This window comes from Fusarium verticillioides, chromosome 5 (assembly GCF_000149555.1).
Source record: "Fusarium verticillioides 7600 chromosome 5, whole genome shotgun sequence".
Lineage (NCBI taxonomy): Eukaryota > Fungi > Ascomycota > Sordariomycetes > Hypocreales > Nectriaceae > Fusarium > Fusarium verticillioides.
Window position 1 is genome coordinate 2,400,151 of NC_031679.1, and position 14,548 is coordinate 2,414,698.

Here is a 14,548-nt window from a genome sequence, read left to right on the forward strand (position 1 = left end):
AGTTGGTGGGACATTTTGCGCCCACGTGATAGGCGGTTTTCGTTATCAATGGATGTCCGCCTCGATAAGGAACTTTTTCTTGCTACCTACTGAGTGATAGCGTACCTATCTAACCTAGAAATTTTATACATGTTGCAAAAGCTCAAGCATCACATTGTGAAAGCGGGCAGACGCCAAACCGATGATTGTAAGTTATAATAGGAGTTCCTATATCCTTCTCATGAATATTAACTCTATTGGTATAGCGCAAACAAGCGCGCCAAAGGCGCGATTACCTCTATCGACGTGCTCTTCTTCTGCGAGACGCTGAGATCAGCGAGAAACGAGCCAAATTGAGATCTTCTTTGGCTTCTGGCAAGCCTTTGGATCCTTCAATTGCCAACGACAAGTCACTTCGCAAAGACTATCAGTATGACGAATCACGACCTGATCTCACCACCAACGAGCAGCTCGACTTGGACGATGAATATGCTCAGCTTTCAGGCATTGTCGATCCCCGCGTTCTTGTGACGACTTCACGAGATCCCTCGGCTAGATTATCAGCGTTCGCCAAGGAGATCAGACTTCTGCTTCCCACTGCCGTGCGCCTCAATCGCGGAAACCTCATCTTGCCCGATCTCGTACGCTCCGCTCAGTCAGCTGGCCTCTCTGACGTCGTCCTTCTTCACGAACATCGAGGCACCCCAACTGCTTTGACATTGTCGCATTTTCCGCATGGCCCAACTGTCTCATTCTCTCTTCACAACGTCGTTTTACGCCACGATATTCCTGGAAGCGTTCGAGGAACAGTTAGCGAATCGTACCCTCACCTCATCTTTGATGGCTTTACAAGTCGCTTAGGCGAGCGTGTAGTGAAAGTACTGAAACACGTCTTTCCTCCTAGGGAAGCCATCACGAGCAAAAACAAGGTCGGCAACCGAGTCGTCACATTCAAGAACATCGAGGACAGCATTGAAGTCAGGCATCATGTTTTCGTGCGGACAGGATACGACAGCGTCGAGCTGGCTGAAGTCGGGCCACGGATGACAATGAGGGTATTCGAGATTCGAAGCGGCACGCTTGATAACAAGGATGGCGACGTTGAATGGCACCTCACGCAATACACACGAACCGCCAAGAAGAAGAACTATTTATGAGAATGCCACACACTTCCCATAAGCATTTGATCCTATCGAAGATACCGTGGTCACCTTTTGCCCGATTGAAATGAAATGGCTTCGAATCGCAAGGCCTAGGCAGCCTCTGCACTACGGCTCATCATACGGTCCAGGTAACTTCTTGGGTTGGAATATATCGTGACCAGGGACGGCACATGATCGCATAAACCAATGTTGGCGCTTTGGAGTTTTTCGATGCAAAATTATGAGGCAGTGGCCCTGAGAAGATGGCGACTATCGTATTGGACGAACTGGCTTCGGCTACTAACAGTGGCAGATGTTCATTGGTTTATGGTGACCAGCATCAGCACCGAGGTGAAAAGGGTGACGAAAAAGACTCCAGGCAGATGGAATCTCAAGCTGGGTCTTGCAGAGGCGAAGTCCCCTTGAAACGAAACAGTTATGTTTATTGTCCCGCAGCAGTTTCAATTGGAGTCATGTCGGCGATCTACGTAGTTATTATCAAAACTGTTTAGAACCAAACCAGTGCCTTGGCGCTGTCAATGAAACCTTCAACGGCTCAGCCACCATATCTTGACCATGCGGGAATGGGGACAGATTAAGAACAAAACACTAATGATTTTCCATAATATCAATATTCCCTTGTGAGTTGTAAAAGGTACGAAATTGCTTGGTAATGCCTCATCGATGTATTGAGTGACCTGGTTCATCATAATCCTCTCCCCGATTTCTAGGTCCGGCGGACAAGGATGAATGCTCAGCCTCAGTGGGCAGTTGGGGATTCGCATTCGCAGTTTAGACTATACATATGTAGGTACCTAGTAGGTAGCCATAGCCTCAATGGCTGACGAGTAGTAATCGCTGGATGGCGGATAGAGGGTCACCGACAAGACGAGAGACCCAAGAGACCCTTGAGCTGGGTTTGTATATTTCTGGAAACTTACCCATTGTTCCTTTTCCGTGCTTGGTTCGAATGAATGAACACCCGCCACTTGCGTACGCAGTCATCTAACGATTCTAGGTAGATCCGATACTGCCGGGGGTTCAGTTTTAGGACCTTCATACATAAGCCGAATGAATTCCCTCTCGGTCAGCAATTGAAACCTGAACTTGAATGATTCATTCTGTCAAAATCAACGTCTAGGCTAGTTGCCACATCAGCTGGCGATCTCAATAAGCGAGGCTGTTTTTTTGTTTACTCATTTCTCTTGAGCCTGTTCAACAAAAAAGATCAAGCTTTTTCAGGCCCAAAAACCTGCCGGGGTACCTACGTCACGTCACGTTCGTACCCGTTCACTGAAGGACCCGTGCCCAAATCCACCAAAACCGCAAAAGTCCACTGGCGCCACTAAGCTCTGGCGCTCGGCCCCGGCCCATATTGTCCAATCCACGTTGATCTTAAGGCCAAGACAAACTAAAGCTCAGTCGAGTAGCTTCATCTCATCATTTCTCACCACCAGCACCAGCCTTTTATTAGTGCTTTTTGCTCCTCTCATCATCACCATCCATCCCCCGCCATTGCTTCCTTGTTCGAGTATAATTGAGCGTCATGTCCTACGATCAGTACAATCAGAACCCTTACCAGCAGGGCTCGGCTCAGGATAACTCCTATGGCTATGGCCAGGTACGCGCAGCCTTGTTGTCCCCTGTCCCTCATGAACTGACCACAATCATGCTGACCCGAATGCTTCGAACTACAGGCCAATCCTTATGCGCAAGAAGCGCCAGCCCATAGTAACGACCAGTATGAGATGCAGGATTATTCGCAACAGGCTACAGCTACTAGCTCGAGTCTTTCTCAGCAAGAATTCCTGAACCGCGTGCAGAAACTCCGCGATGAAATCAAGGGTCTGACCAACGACGTCGATTACATCGGCCAGCTCCACCAACGCACCCTCAGCAGTACCGATGGGTCCGCCAACCATGACCTCGAGCAGTATGTTTCTCAGACCCAGATCCGAAACACCGCTATCAAGGACGGCATCAAGGGACTCGAGCGCGATCTCGCAAAGACCAACGACAGCTCCCGTACCACAAAGAACACCCAGCTGCAGTCCCTCAAGACCTTCTTTAAGTCAGAGCTCGACAAGTACCAGAGCATCGAGCGGGATTACCAGCAGCGCTATCGCGATCAGATTGCCCGTCAATACCGTATCGTCAACCCCGATGCTTCCGAGCAAGAGGTGCAGGAAGCCGCCAACGCCGACTGGGGCAACGAGGGTGTGTTCCAGACTGCTGTAAGCAATCCCCCCCAGCTACTTTCTCGGGCAGCATGACTAATGAGATACTCAGCTACGAACAAATCGTACCGGTCATGCAAGCTCCGTACTCGGTAATGTTCGTGCTCGTCACAGTGAACTTCAGCGCATTGAGCAAACTCTTTCCGAGCTTGCCATCCTCTACCAGGAGCTCGCCACCATTGTTGAGCAGCAAGAGCCGGTCATCCAGGCCGCTGAAACTAATGCTATCAACACCGTCGATCACATGGAGAAGGGCAACGAGCAAGTCGAGGTGGCCAAGAAGCACGCCGCCAACCGTCGCAAGCTCAAGTGGTGGTGTGCCCTCGTTGTCCTACTCATCATCATCGCTATTGCCGTGGGTGTCGGTGTCGGTGTTTCTGTGGCGAACAACAAGTAGAGCAGAGGCTCATCATCTCAAACTCCATTGCCGATGTTATGATGCTGACGCTGATGCTCTGCTTGTTTTTGTTTCTCGTTTTCCCCTTCATAGATATCTCGACGACGCATTTGAGTTCCCATTCTTCCGTTTTTACCCACAAGACCAGAGGATACGACACGTCTTTAATCCGTATACCACCTCCCGTATTTAATCATTCTTCTTCCCTTTGGCGCCGAAGCGTTAGGGGCCTTGTTGTTGCGGTCGTGGAGGAGAGGGTGGAGCTCACCCTGACTGTTAATGAGAAACCCGGATTCATGTGAGCTTTTATCCTCGGATGGTATTTTTGCTCTTTTTTTTTTTCTTTTTTTTTTTTTTTTTGTCTACTGGCGTTCTATCTTTTTTGCTCCTCTTGTAATATCACTGGTCCGTCCTCAAATTACAAGAGGAGAGGCAGACAGATGAGGAGCATCGCCGTTATTGTACATATGTATGTTGAAACACGATCCAGAAAACGTCATTGAGTCATTGAGGCTACTGGAGTAGAGATTCATGGTATTAATGTCATGCCTTTAAAGGCTGTTCAATCATATCGGTCTACATAGTGATTTTGAGTACCATATTCATCAAGTCATCGGACAGGGCGTGACGAAAAAAAAAATACGACTCATTTTTCTTCCTCCCATGTACCAGTGCAAATGATGTCCAAGCCTGCTGAGTACCTGCCCTGCGTTCACCTCGAAAATTTCCGATATGCTTAAGAAAAACATAAGAGAAGCACTTATTATATACAGGTACAATTGGGCTCAGTTGTGTGCATTATAGTTCCCAACTGCAGAGCATTGGACCTTACTTGCTGGTGAGGAAGCAGCTGCGTAAGCTCCCTCGGTGGACAGAGTGTGGTTGGTTATGTCCCGCGTCCCATCCTAAATCAACGCCATCCTTTTTCTCGTCTGCTCCTAATTCGTACACTTTACACGCCTTGGCCATTCATTGATTGGTGTTTATTTCTCGTACAACATTTATTGGGGACCCATACGAAGGCCACCAGGCCCAGCGCCACCCGCCAACTTGGCTGCCAACTTTGGGTACTTCTCTGTGACTTGAACTTGTGTTCTGGTTGCCTCGGCGTATGACAAGGCATTGACAATCTCAGCCTCAGTTCGAGCGAGCTCGGCCGCGCGCTCGAAATACTTAAGAGCAGCAGGAACGTTGTTCTGTTGAAGGAGGAGCTGGGCCATGGTAGCGACGGCAATATCGCACTCCGGGTCGACTAGGTTATTGTTAGGACAATAATTGGCTGCATTGTGTAGGAGAATACTTACTGATAAGGGCCTTCTGGCAAAGGGCCTCGGCTTCCTTAAAGTCTTGCTTCCACTGGAACAGGGCCAGTGCTTTGTTAATCAAGGGCAAAACGTTCATTGACATGGGCTTAGTCTGCTTTTCCATCTCCATAGCCGTGTCGAACTTTTCAACAGCTTCAGAGAAGTTACCCTGATCGAGGAGCAATTCTCCATAGTAGTTGTAGACGTCAGGTACTTTAGGGAAGTTCTTAATGCATCGTCGGAAAGTAGCCATGGACGAAGCGATTGAGCCCATCTTGTACTGGGTGACACCGAGTTGGATATGGGAGAAGATGAAGTCCTTGTCAAGGTCAATCGACTTCTGGTAATCTTTCTGGGCATCGGCAAGGTCTCCTTTGATGAAATGGGCCTGAGCGCGGTGGTAGTAGACGTCGGGGTCGTTCTTATCCTGCTCGAGAGCCTTGGCAAACTCAGCCTCGGCCTTGTCAGGCTCGCCCAGCTCCAGGCTGATGCTGGCACGCTTGATATAGCTCTGTGTCATGGTGGGGTCGAGCTCGATGCTCTTGTCGAAATCCTGCGTTGCTTCGGCATGGTTACCTAGCAAGGTCCGGAATGTACCTCTCATGTTATAAGCAAGCGCTTCGTGCTCACCCAGGTCACCGAGCTCTAGAGCCTTCTCGAAAGCCTGGCGAGCCTCTTCATAGCCATCGCCAGTCTTCTTCTCCAAAGCTTGGAGTCCAATCTGCACTTGTCCCTTACCAGTATCAGGGTCCAATTCTTCCGAGTCCTCAAGGCCTTCGGGGCGAGGCTTAGGGCGGAAGCTTTGAAGGTAGTTGCCGACAAAGATGGGGCTGGGCAGCTTAGGTGGTCGGGACGCCATCATCTCCTTGGCCTTTTGCTCGGCGAAAGTCTTGAGAAGTCTCTCGACAGCCTGGGCCGTAGACTCGCTCTTGAAGTTGTCAATGATACATGAGGCCGTGAAATCGAGGAGGGCCTCGGAGTACTTCTTCTGGTGCTCGTAGGCAGTAGCACGGCGGTTGATGGCCTTTACGTACTCAGGATCCATGTTGATAGCGGCAGTGGTGTCCTCGATAACCTGGTCCCATTCGCTCATTGCGCTGTGGCAGGCTGCCCGGTTGGAGTAGAAGACAGGGTCGGCCTTGCAGAGAATGGCTTTAGAGTAGAGGTCGATAGCCTTGTTATATGACTTATCGCCATAGGCCTTGTTGCCAGCCTGCTTCAGCTTGGCGGCATACTCTTCACGCTGTTCTTGGGTGAGGCTGGAGACAGTTTCTTCGTCGACCTCGGGCAGCTCGGGCTCGCTCTCGGCAGAGGCAGAGGCAGGCTTGGGTTGAGAGGGGCCACTTGAGGGCACTTCCTTATCAGCTTTGCGATCGGCTTCCTTTCGCTTTCTCCTCTCCTTCTTGCTCAACTTTGGTGTTGTGTCTTTGCCGCTCTGCAGTTTCCAATTGGAAGTTAGTCAAGGTTTGTTCATTATTAGTGCAGTGATATCCGACGCAGAGCCGCAAGATGCCCGCAGAAATATCCGACATCATCAAAATGGAGACAGTGGCAATTGCACATACGTTGTCATTGAGGTAGTAAATAACACCGGCACCTGTCACAGCAATACCAACACCTGCAATGGTGTAGACGACAGTCTTGTTCTCAGAGGCCCAATGTGTTAACCGCTCCCAGAGGCCAGAGGAAGAGTCGACAGGTACGTAGGTTGGCTGGCCTGGAGCCATTGATGGAATTGGACCCGACATTGCGAAGTCTATGTGTTATTGAAGGGGATCGGCGTAGCGGGGGGCGAGTAGAAGTGAAGCCGTCGATGCGGGATTGAAGGGAGTCGGGAAGCCGATGATGTATGGGCGCGGATCGGAGCAGTATCACAAAACCAGAACCAGATCACAGTTGGTAGCTTCGGCGGCTGGGCTGGGCACGCGCAGAAAAAGCTGACGGCTCTGTTTGAAATTTGGCGCGAACAGTGGAGGTTCGCGGGCCGGATCCACTGAAAGTTTTTCCGATCAGCACCAACTTTAGGTAGTGAATTTGGATATGGATGCCCACCTCAGACCTGCCCGAGTGAGGTTCCTACTTCGTAGCGACGCTATGTGTTTGGTGACGTCCTTCCACCCCCATGCCTGAGGCACTTCGACGGCAGGCTAAGTGGTCTCGGTACCTTGCCTATGGACTCAGCTGGGCACTTCTTACCTTACCTATCCTTACATGAACTACAAACTACTACCTTGGTACTTCAGCAGGTATAACAACTTGAGATTCATGATATACAAGTCGGATGTGTTCTCAATCCCTAGCGGTTAACAGACTGACCCAATGGTTCTGATCTCCCCACGACCCCCTGTCATGATGTTGATGGTTGGCGGTCTGCCGATTTCTGCGAATTATGAGGTGACATGTTGCAGGGATTCTTTCGTGATTCGGCACTCTCCTACATGAGATCGATCTTGAAAGTCCTTGCACGATAGAAATACGGGGGATAAATATACACGTGCATGCTGAAGTAGGCATGGATGAATGGATAATGCTTGGCTCTTGAATGCAAGTCTTCGTCAAAACAGTCCCTTACCAAAATTTGTGATATGCAACATCCATATCATGATTGGCTCTGGTACATTGACAAAGCCTTGTGCCTAATAATAATTCCCCGGCTCAGCCCTGGAGAGAGCGGCTTCTACATCGAAGGGCAATCAATTCGACATCTCGTCCATGGAGATGGGGAGACATTGATAGTCGCCAGAAACCTCGCTTGCTCTACTGTGCTGTTTCTGTTCAATACGGATTTCATATTACTAATTCCGCCCTACTTCCTCACCTCTAGTAGTAGGTTTTAATGTTACCACTTTGGCCATGCAACCCAGGACAACTTCCTTTCAAAACTTAAGTGTCATGTCCGACTAACTCCAAAACATGTATTGAGAAAAATGTCCGACGACTTCTCCATTTTCACCTCTATGAGGTACGACGCTAAACTTGCACAGTTGAAAAGTCGGAGATGCGCTGGCGAGGGCTGGAACTTTGAGAACAACTCCCCTCTGTACATGCTTGACTTTCACCGAGATCGGCTTCTCAAGGCAGCGACACATTGGGGGTGGCAGTCCGCAGCAGATCAGCTATCCGGTGACGACGGGCTGTCATATCTGGCTCAACTTATTGCAAACGCTGTAGGCCCATCTCATCCAACACCACTGAAACTTAAAATAGTTGTGTCTCGTCAAGGCGACATCAGAATCGAGCACTCCAGCACACCCGAGGTTCCCATACACAACCTCTTACCAGCTCGGCTTCCAGACCCATCTCGTCCTTCACTGGAAAGCGAACCACAGAAGTGCTCTTCTTATACGGTTCTCTTGGATCAGGTTTCAACGACAAGGTCCGAGTATACTCATTTTAAAACTACAAAGAGGGCCATGTACGACGCAGCCCGACAGCGTGCTGGCATTAGTTATGCAGATCCTATAGAGGTCTTGGTCGTAAGCCAAGACGACGGTTCTGTGATGGAAGGGACATTTACTACGCCCTATTTCTGGAGGGCCGGTCGTTGGGTTACACCACCTGTTGCAGCCCAATTCAGCTGGGAGGAAGGCAATGGCGGCCAAGATGGAACCTCGAGACGTTGGGCATTAGAACGGTATGGCCCCCCGTAAGTCAACGAATAATAAGGGCCTCGATACTGATTTAAGACCAGAGGACTCGCTTCTGAGCAAGTTATCGATTCAAAATCATTGATCAATGGCGAGGAATGTTGGATTAGCAACGGTGTCAGAGGATTCATTCCGGCTACTATTCGTCTCCTTTGATTAGACATCGTCGGGTCAATATAATAGGATCCCCATTGATAGCCACCATGCAGCACGGCTTCTTATACGCTCGTCTGGTGGCAAGTTGGGTATGGATACAGGTTTGACCGTGAGCCGTCGACATTGTGTTGCAATGCTGCTTAAGCCGCAGACTGTTGGGGCAATCTATCACTGGTGTACCTTTACATTTTATGCACGCCATATTTCTAGTTGATCATCAGGTTTACAGCTCTTTGTGGTTGACGCTGGATGATAAGTAGACTGAGCATGTTGCATGCCGCTGAAAATCAAGTATATACTCGGCCTTTATTTCCTCAAATTCATCATCCCCTCTCACAAACGGGTCACTATCATTTTTGCTTAACTTATCGGGCCCCCGGGGTTCTTCTACTTGCATGCACTGCTGGTGTACATTATATGCCCGTTTTCACTTGATCAGGGGAATTTATAGAGTGGGAAGCATAATAGGATAACACAGCTAGCTGTCGGCGCCTAAGAAAGGCAAGACATTCCGATTCTCCAGCGGCCGGTATTGACCGTTGCATTTAATCTAGACTTGTTGTATTATTGCCAAACAAGAACTGGTTATAAAACAGTACAAATTGAGTGGTCCCGAACACGAGCAAGGTTAAATCCTTACATTAGATGGCAGTGAGATTACTGCTGGTCTTTCTTTCATCCAACATGTTACTATTGACTTATACTGACCTGGTATGGGCAGTTTCGTTCCCTTTTGTCTATATAAGGTAAGGTAGTGTAGCTCAGCTGCTGAACCCCTGGCGGTTAAAAAGACAGTTATAGAAGCTTTGTGGTATAGGGTAACTCGAAGTGAAAGTGAAACTTAGGAAACGCGTCGCCCGGGGAAAGCTTCCACCTATACAATCACCTACCCCTCCAAGCAGCCTAGGAAACGACACCAGAATAACGGATATAACTTATATTCGACCGTGGTATCGATGTAATCTGAAGCTACGGCATCAGGGACGTTCGTGTTGAGCACGGTTGCCCTTTGCTGCCTCACTTGTCGTTTTGGGGGTACACGAGCGCCAGTCCCTTGGCGATCCTGAACAACTGCACAGGTGAGACAACCTCAAAGCTTCTGTTCGCGAAATCGCAGATACTTTGTCGAGACGGTTATTTGGGTGGTCTTTCGACCCGACCTCGCCACTTGGGAAGCAATCGATTCACATATAAATGTGTTGCCCAAGCTCTTGTTTCAATGCTAATGAGGAAACCAGGCCATACTATTATATTTGAAATGAGGCAATCTGCTGAAACATCACCATCTATCAGATATATGTACCAGAAAACTATTGAGTGCGACTAGCAATGGCCTCCGGAATTCAAGAGTCAGCTATTGCTGAAGGCCGCCAACTGTATGGCGCCAAGCAATACAAACTCGCTCTCAAGCAATTCACCAAAGTATGAGGCCAACAGTGCACAGCCTGCTTGCTCGGTTACTGACTATTCGCACCAAGGCAATGCAACTCTGCGTTTGTGCTCGACAAGAGAAACGGCCACGATGTAGCTGCAAAAACTTTGAAAAGGTTGCTTCTGAGGGCGGCTCCATCTTCCACGAAGCCATGTACACCTGTGCCTGCACGGTGCGCAACACGTTCAGCAAATGCGATAATAAGCTACACATACAAGCCCTTGACTACCGTGCCGCGACATTTGAAGAGATGAAGGAGCTTGAGAGAGCTCAAAAGGACGCCGAATGGATACTAGAACTTGCACCACGGCTTCCAGATGTTTGAACCTCCCAACCAAATACATTTCGGCGATATACTTACTTATTCAGGGGTATTTACGATTGGGCAAAATATCGCGCCTCCAAAAGAAAAATGAATTCGCATGGAAAGTATACACTGCTGGCATCGAAGTCGGAAATAAACACCGCCTTGCTGAATCGCCCAAGTTTCAGGTACGGAGCCGTTCATTTATGCGACTGTGAATGGATTCATTGCTGACCTGAAGGTAGAAACTCCGAGCCGCAAGACAACCCTTGCACATACGGTTCTATCGCAAAGACCCTTTAAGAAACCCGCAGGAGATTGTTCAACGTATTTTCCACTATCTCGATTTCGGATCTCTCGTCCGATGTACTGGTGTCTCCAGGGAATGGAGGCAGTACCTTACTAGTCATGGCAATGAGCGGCTGTGGCGTACCTTGTTCTTCAGAGAGAAACTTGCCCATGACCGGCCACCTGGCGTGAAGTCACTCAAGAAATTGATTTCTTTCTCCGGAAACGACGTCCGCCAGATCATTGTCGAGGATATATCGCGCTTCAGACTTACCCAGCACAAATTAGTTGCCCTATTACAAGGGTCAAAGAACCTTGAGCATCTCGAATTGAGGGGTTCTACCGAGGAAGACCTAAGTATACCGGCAGCAAAGGGTATACTTAAAAAGCTGAACCATATCATTCTGCAGGACATAATCATCCAGAAGCCCCATATCATGGTATCACTCTTACAACATGCCCATGAGAGCTTGCAAATTCTACACATTGACGGCTTGCCCCAAATCGACTCATCGAACCAGGCAATCTTTCCACATTTACCTAATCTTCAGTACATGCGACTTGAAGAGCCTCGAAGGCCGAGTCCTTTCAGGCTGCGTATGGTGAGTGATTCTTTTCTCTGAAAAATTGAACGCCTAACTGACTGAGTTTAGTGGCATCTGGCCTCAAAGACGCCACGCATGGAGCAACTCTATCTGAAAGACGTTCAACTTTCTGGGGAACTCCCTGCAGATGCCAAACTGGATGATTTTTGGCCAGAGCTCAAAGCAGTTACAGTACATGGACCCAACGATTCTGACCTGAACACTGCGCAAACAATCCAGCATCTAACTTCGCTACGTGGAGGCCGCACACTGCAATCCATTGATTTTGATTTTCGATGGAGACCTGATGACGAGGGGCCCCTTGGCTTGATCATGTTGTCCGAGATACTGAATCGAGAGCCCGAGATGCTGGCCACCGATGGGTATGACAAGAACCGCCAGTATTCAGATCTCCGGTCATTACGTCTCCGGCGAGCAATGGTACCGCCATTAAAACTGCAAAAGGTGCTTCGTGATACCCTCACTTCGCACAAGCTCCACACTCTCGATCTTGCCTTTCCCCTCGATCCTCAAGGCGTTCTTGAAGGATCTGGCAGTACCAAACACATCCAAGATCATGCCTGGCTGCGTGGAGAGCCGGCTATCAGGTCTATCGGGCTTTCAGAATTCCGATTCCGCTCATATCCCAAGACCATCAACGAGATGTATTTGCCGGATTTTCTGGCCAGCTTCCCTAACCTCGAGATTCTTGAAATCAACTCGTCGCATTATGAGGCTCGCGAGTTGTGCATTATGATCGAAGCGATACTCAAGGTTACCCACATACAACGTCTTTACCAGAAAACAGTTCATGGGGAATGGGGAGACAAACTCCGTAAAGTGACGGACATGCACGGAGTAGAGCTTATATGGGGTGACAGGCCAAGGGAATGGCCACTAAAGATAGATGGTTAGTCCTAATTGCCCCAATCAAGGCATTGATTAATTTAGATTATAATTTTGTCTTTGCCATATGAGATACACGCGCGGGCTTCATGTGGAGGGGAATACCATACATCGCAGGCTTGCAATTCATGACTGTCGGCTCCCCAAGACCCCCGTATTGCACACAAGATAACATGAGACAATTTAAGTGACATGCTATCAATCGATTCTCTTCCGAGTGCGTTATATAGAGCATATCGCTTCCTTCTTCGATATCAACCCAAAGACTTCGTTCTGTACGGACATTTCATACCCCGATCTACCTTAAGAACAACAACCCCAACGCCTGCCGTACAAATATGCATTCTGAAGACAGCAATGATGGCTAGAATATCTCAACCAAGCATATTCGTAGCTCAGGCTCTGCCGACCTTGAATGATAGAACCTGAATGTGCTCCGTTAGTATGCAGTTTGGAAAAATGGAAGATGACGGCATACATCATTCTTGCCCACAGCGACGAAATCGTCTTCAGATACTCGGATATTTCCAGCCCCCTCGACAAAGGCGATAGGCGCATCTCCCATCACTTTGCGAGCCACATCGCCAACCGTGCTGCCTTTCTTGACAAGAACGCAATCGCGGAAAACAAACTTGGAGTCCGATGCACCAGAACTGAAGGTGGAGGTATTTCGGACGGGGAAAACGGGCACGAGACCAAGGAGCTCAGCGGCCTTGGAAAGGACTTGAACGACACCGGTAGATCCAAAGCGGTAAAGTACCATGTCCTTGAGATTCTCGATTCGATTACGATTTTTCTCGTCGAGATCTTTGAGGCCACCGCCGGTTGGGTCGCCTTGCTCTATAAGATCCTCCTTGGTGTCGATAAATTCGCTGCCTTCGACATATTTGATGTAGCCCTGTTTAGCCATCTTTCGCAAGAAAATCTCCGAGATGGCTGAACATAACACAATGGTATTAGGGTCTTGCTGCTTGGCGATTTTGGAGATGTTTTTATCAGCGTCTGGGTGATCGATTTTGTTGAGTGCGATGACTGTAGGGAACTTCTCATCAATGAAGGCATTGACGACCAACTCTACGGTCTCATTGGACCAATCCTCCAGGGGTTCCTTGATGCCGCAGCGATCAAGAGCACGGTTCACAATAGTCGATGTTGCACCGTAACCGGAGAACTGTGCTTGCAGTGTTTCTGTAGCGGTTGCCTTGATAGCCTGATGCCTTCGTCGGATGGATCCCCATCGTTGCATGAGATTGCCGAGAACCCAAGCTACGATTTCGCTTCGTAGCCAAGCAATGTCCACGGAAGGATCATAGCCTCTTGTCTCCTTTCCTTCAGCATCGACAGTACCCGAAGCATCGACAACATGAATCAGAGCATCGGCATGTCGTAAGTCATCGAGAAACTTGTTCCCCAGGCCTCGGCCCTCATGAGCACCGGGGACTAGACCAGCGACATCGAGAAGCTCAATAGGTACAGAACGACGGCCCTCAACGCAAGCTCCATAATTGGGTTTGCATCTGTCTGATACGTTATATCGGGCACAAGCACACTCTATCTGAAGATAGCCGATTGCACGCTGGGGGTCAATTGTGGTGAACCTAGAAAGGTCAGCTCTCGCAACAACCACGAGCTTTCAGGGTTATAGGCTCCGAGATGGAGAGCAACAGAAACATGTAGTTAGTATAAGGCAAGGGTGAAGCATACGGGAAATTGCCTATTTCATTTCCGATCAGCGCCAAATTCTAACAACTTTGGCCAGGGTCTGTCTACCAACCAACTTTAGACGAAGCATCAGTTAAGCTGTTGAGCGTAGAGCTCTTACCAGCCGAGGGCTTTCCCACGAGGCCGATGAGGGGATCGCGAGGCATGACGAAGAAGCGTATTGCCCAGTCCAAGAACTTGATAGAGGCTCAACTGAGGGTAAAGTCGCTAGATTCAGCCCTAATACAAAAGACCAGGGTTTGCTTTCGTGGTTGGAGTCCAAGACAAGATCTACTGATGTGGAACTTGTCTCTGACAAAATCACAGCAGAACACTGATGTGCTGATTGATCCTTATTTGGGTATGTTATCAAAAGGGCGAAAAGACTCTACCGTCGATATGATAACTACGAAGGAAATGAGTGTACGTGACTCCAGTTTCATCGTATGAAGGCTTCTCGGCGCAAAATCA

General features: G+C 48.9%; 6 protein-coding genes across 10 annotated transcripts; 4 read left to right on the plus strand and 2 right to left on the minus strand.

Annotated features, from left to right (window-relative positions):
* Positions 1–97: 97 nt before the first annotated feature.
* Positions 98–1,760, plus strand: FVEG_02646 (hypothetical protein). The gene is made up of 2 exons (XM_018890048.1): positions 98–187; positions 246–1,760. The coding sequence occupies exons 1-2, from the start codon at positions 182–184 to the stop codon at positions 1,134–1,136; spliced, it is 897 nt and encodes a 298-aa protein (XP_018746299.1). The 5' UTR covers positions 98–181; the 3' UTR covers positions 1,137–1,760.
* A 330-nt stretch (positions 1,761–2,090) lies between these two features.
* FVEG_02645 (hypothetical protein) lies at positions 2,091–5,095 on the plus strand. Its single transcript, XM_018890047.1, has 3 exons — positions 2,091–2,742; positions 2,819–3,355; positions 3,411–5,095. The coding sequence occupies exons 1-3, from the start codon at positions 2,668–2,670 to the stop codon at positions 3,753–3,755; spliced, it is 957 nt and encodes a 318-aa protein (XP_018746298.1). The 5' UTR covers positions 2,091–2,667; the 3' UTR covers positions 3,756–5,095.
* FVEG_02644 (mitochondrial import receptor subunit tom-70) lies at positions 4,227–7,315 on the minus strand. Of its 2 annotated transcripts, XM_018890046.1 has the most exons (4): positions 7,112–7,315; positions 6,625–7,052; positions 5,060–6,494; positions 4,241–5,007 (listed from the first exon to the last, which is right to left on the minus strand). In XM_018890046.1, the coding sequence occupies exons 2-4, from the start codon at positions 6,805–6,807 to the stop codon at positions 4,757–4,759; spliced, it is 1,869 nt and encodes a 622-aa protein (XP_018746297.1). In that variant the 5' UTR covers positions 6,808–7,052; positions 7,112–7,315; the 3' UTR covers positions 4,241–4,756. The 2 variants fall into 2 exon arrangements, with proteins under 2 accessions (XP_018746296.1, XP_018746297.1); XM_018890045.1 differs by having other exon boundaries at positions 4,227–5,007; positions 6,625–7,315.
* FVEG_02643 (hypothetical protein) lies at positions 7,135–9,531 on the plus strand. Of its 3 annotated transcripts, XM_018890043.1 has the most exons (3): positions 7,135–7,988; positions 8,044–8,693; positions 8,751–9,531. In XM_018890043.1, the coding sequence occupies exons 2-3, from the start codon at positions 8,104–8,106 to the stop codon at positions 8,860–8,862; spliced, it is 702 nt and encodes a 233-aa protein (XP_018746294.1). In that variant the 5' UTR covers positions 7,135–7,988; positions 8,044–8,103; the 3' UTR covers positions 8,863–9,531. The 3 variants fall into 3 exon arrangements, with proteins under 3 accessions (XP_018746294.1, XP_018746293.1, XP_018746295.1); XM_018890042.1 differs by having other exon boundaries at positions 7,135–8,693; XM_018890044.1 differs by having other exon boundaries at positions 8,044–9,531.
* A 222-nt stretch (positions 9,532–9,753) lies between these two features.
* On the plus strand, positions 9,754–12,538 carry FVEG_02642 (hypothetical protein; the record flags this gene model as incomplete). 2 transcript variants are annotated; one of them, XM_018890040.1, is made up of 6 exons in its annotated part: positions 9,754–9,941; positions 10,101–10,284; positions 10,341–10,613; positions 10,664–10,786; positions 10,844–11,488; positions 11,540–12,538. In XM_018890040.1, 5 exons carry the CDS (start codon positions 10,192–10,194, stop codon positions 12,383–12,385), a joined length of 1,980 nt encoding a protein of 659 aa, XP_018746291.1. In that variant the 3' UTR covers positions 12,386–12,538. The 2 variants fall into 2 exon arrangements, with proteins under 2 accessions (XP_018746291.1, XP_018746292.1); XM_018890041.1 differs by lacking the exons at positions 9,754–9,941; positions 10,101–10,284 and having other exon boundaries at positions 10,580–10,786.
* Positions 12,249–14,532, minus strand: FVEG_02641 (GTPase). Its single transcript, XM_018890039.1, has 4 exons — positions 14,151–14,532; positions 14,081–14,090; positions 12,855–13,974; positions 12,249–12,801 (listed from the first exon to the last, which is right to left on the minus strand). Exons 1-4 carry the CDS (start codon positions 14,242–14,244, stop codon positions 12,772–12,774), a joined length of 1,254 nt encoding a protein of 417 aa, XP_018746290.1. The 5' UTR covers positions 14,245–14,532; the 3' UTR covers positions 12,249–12,771.
* Positions 14,533–14,548: the final 16 nt, after the last annotated feature.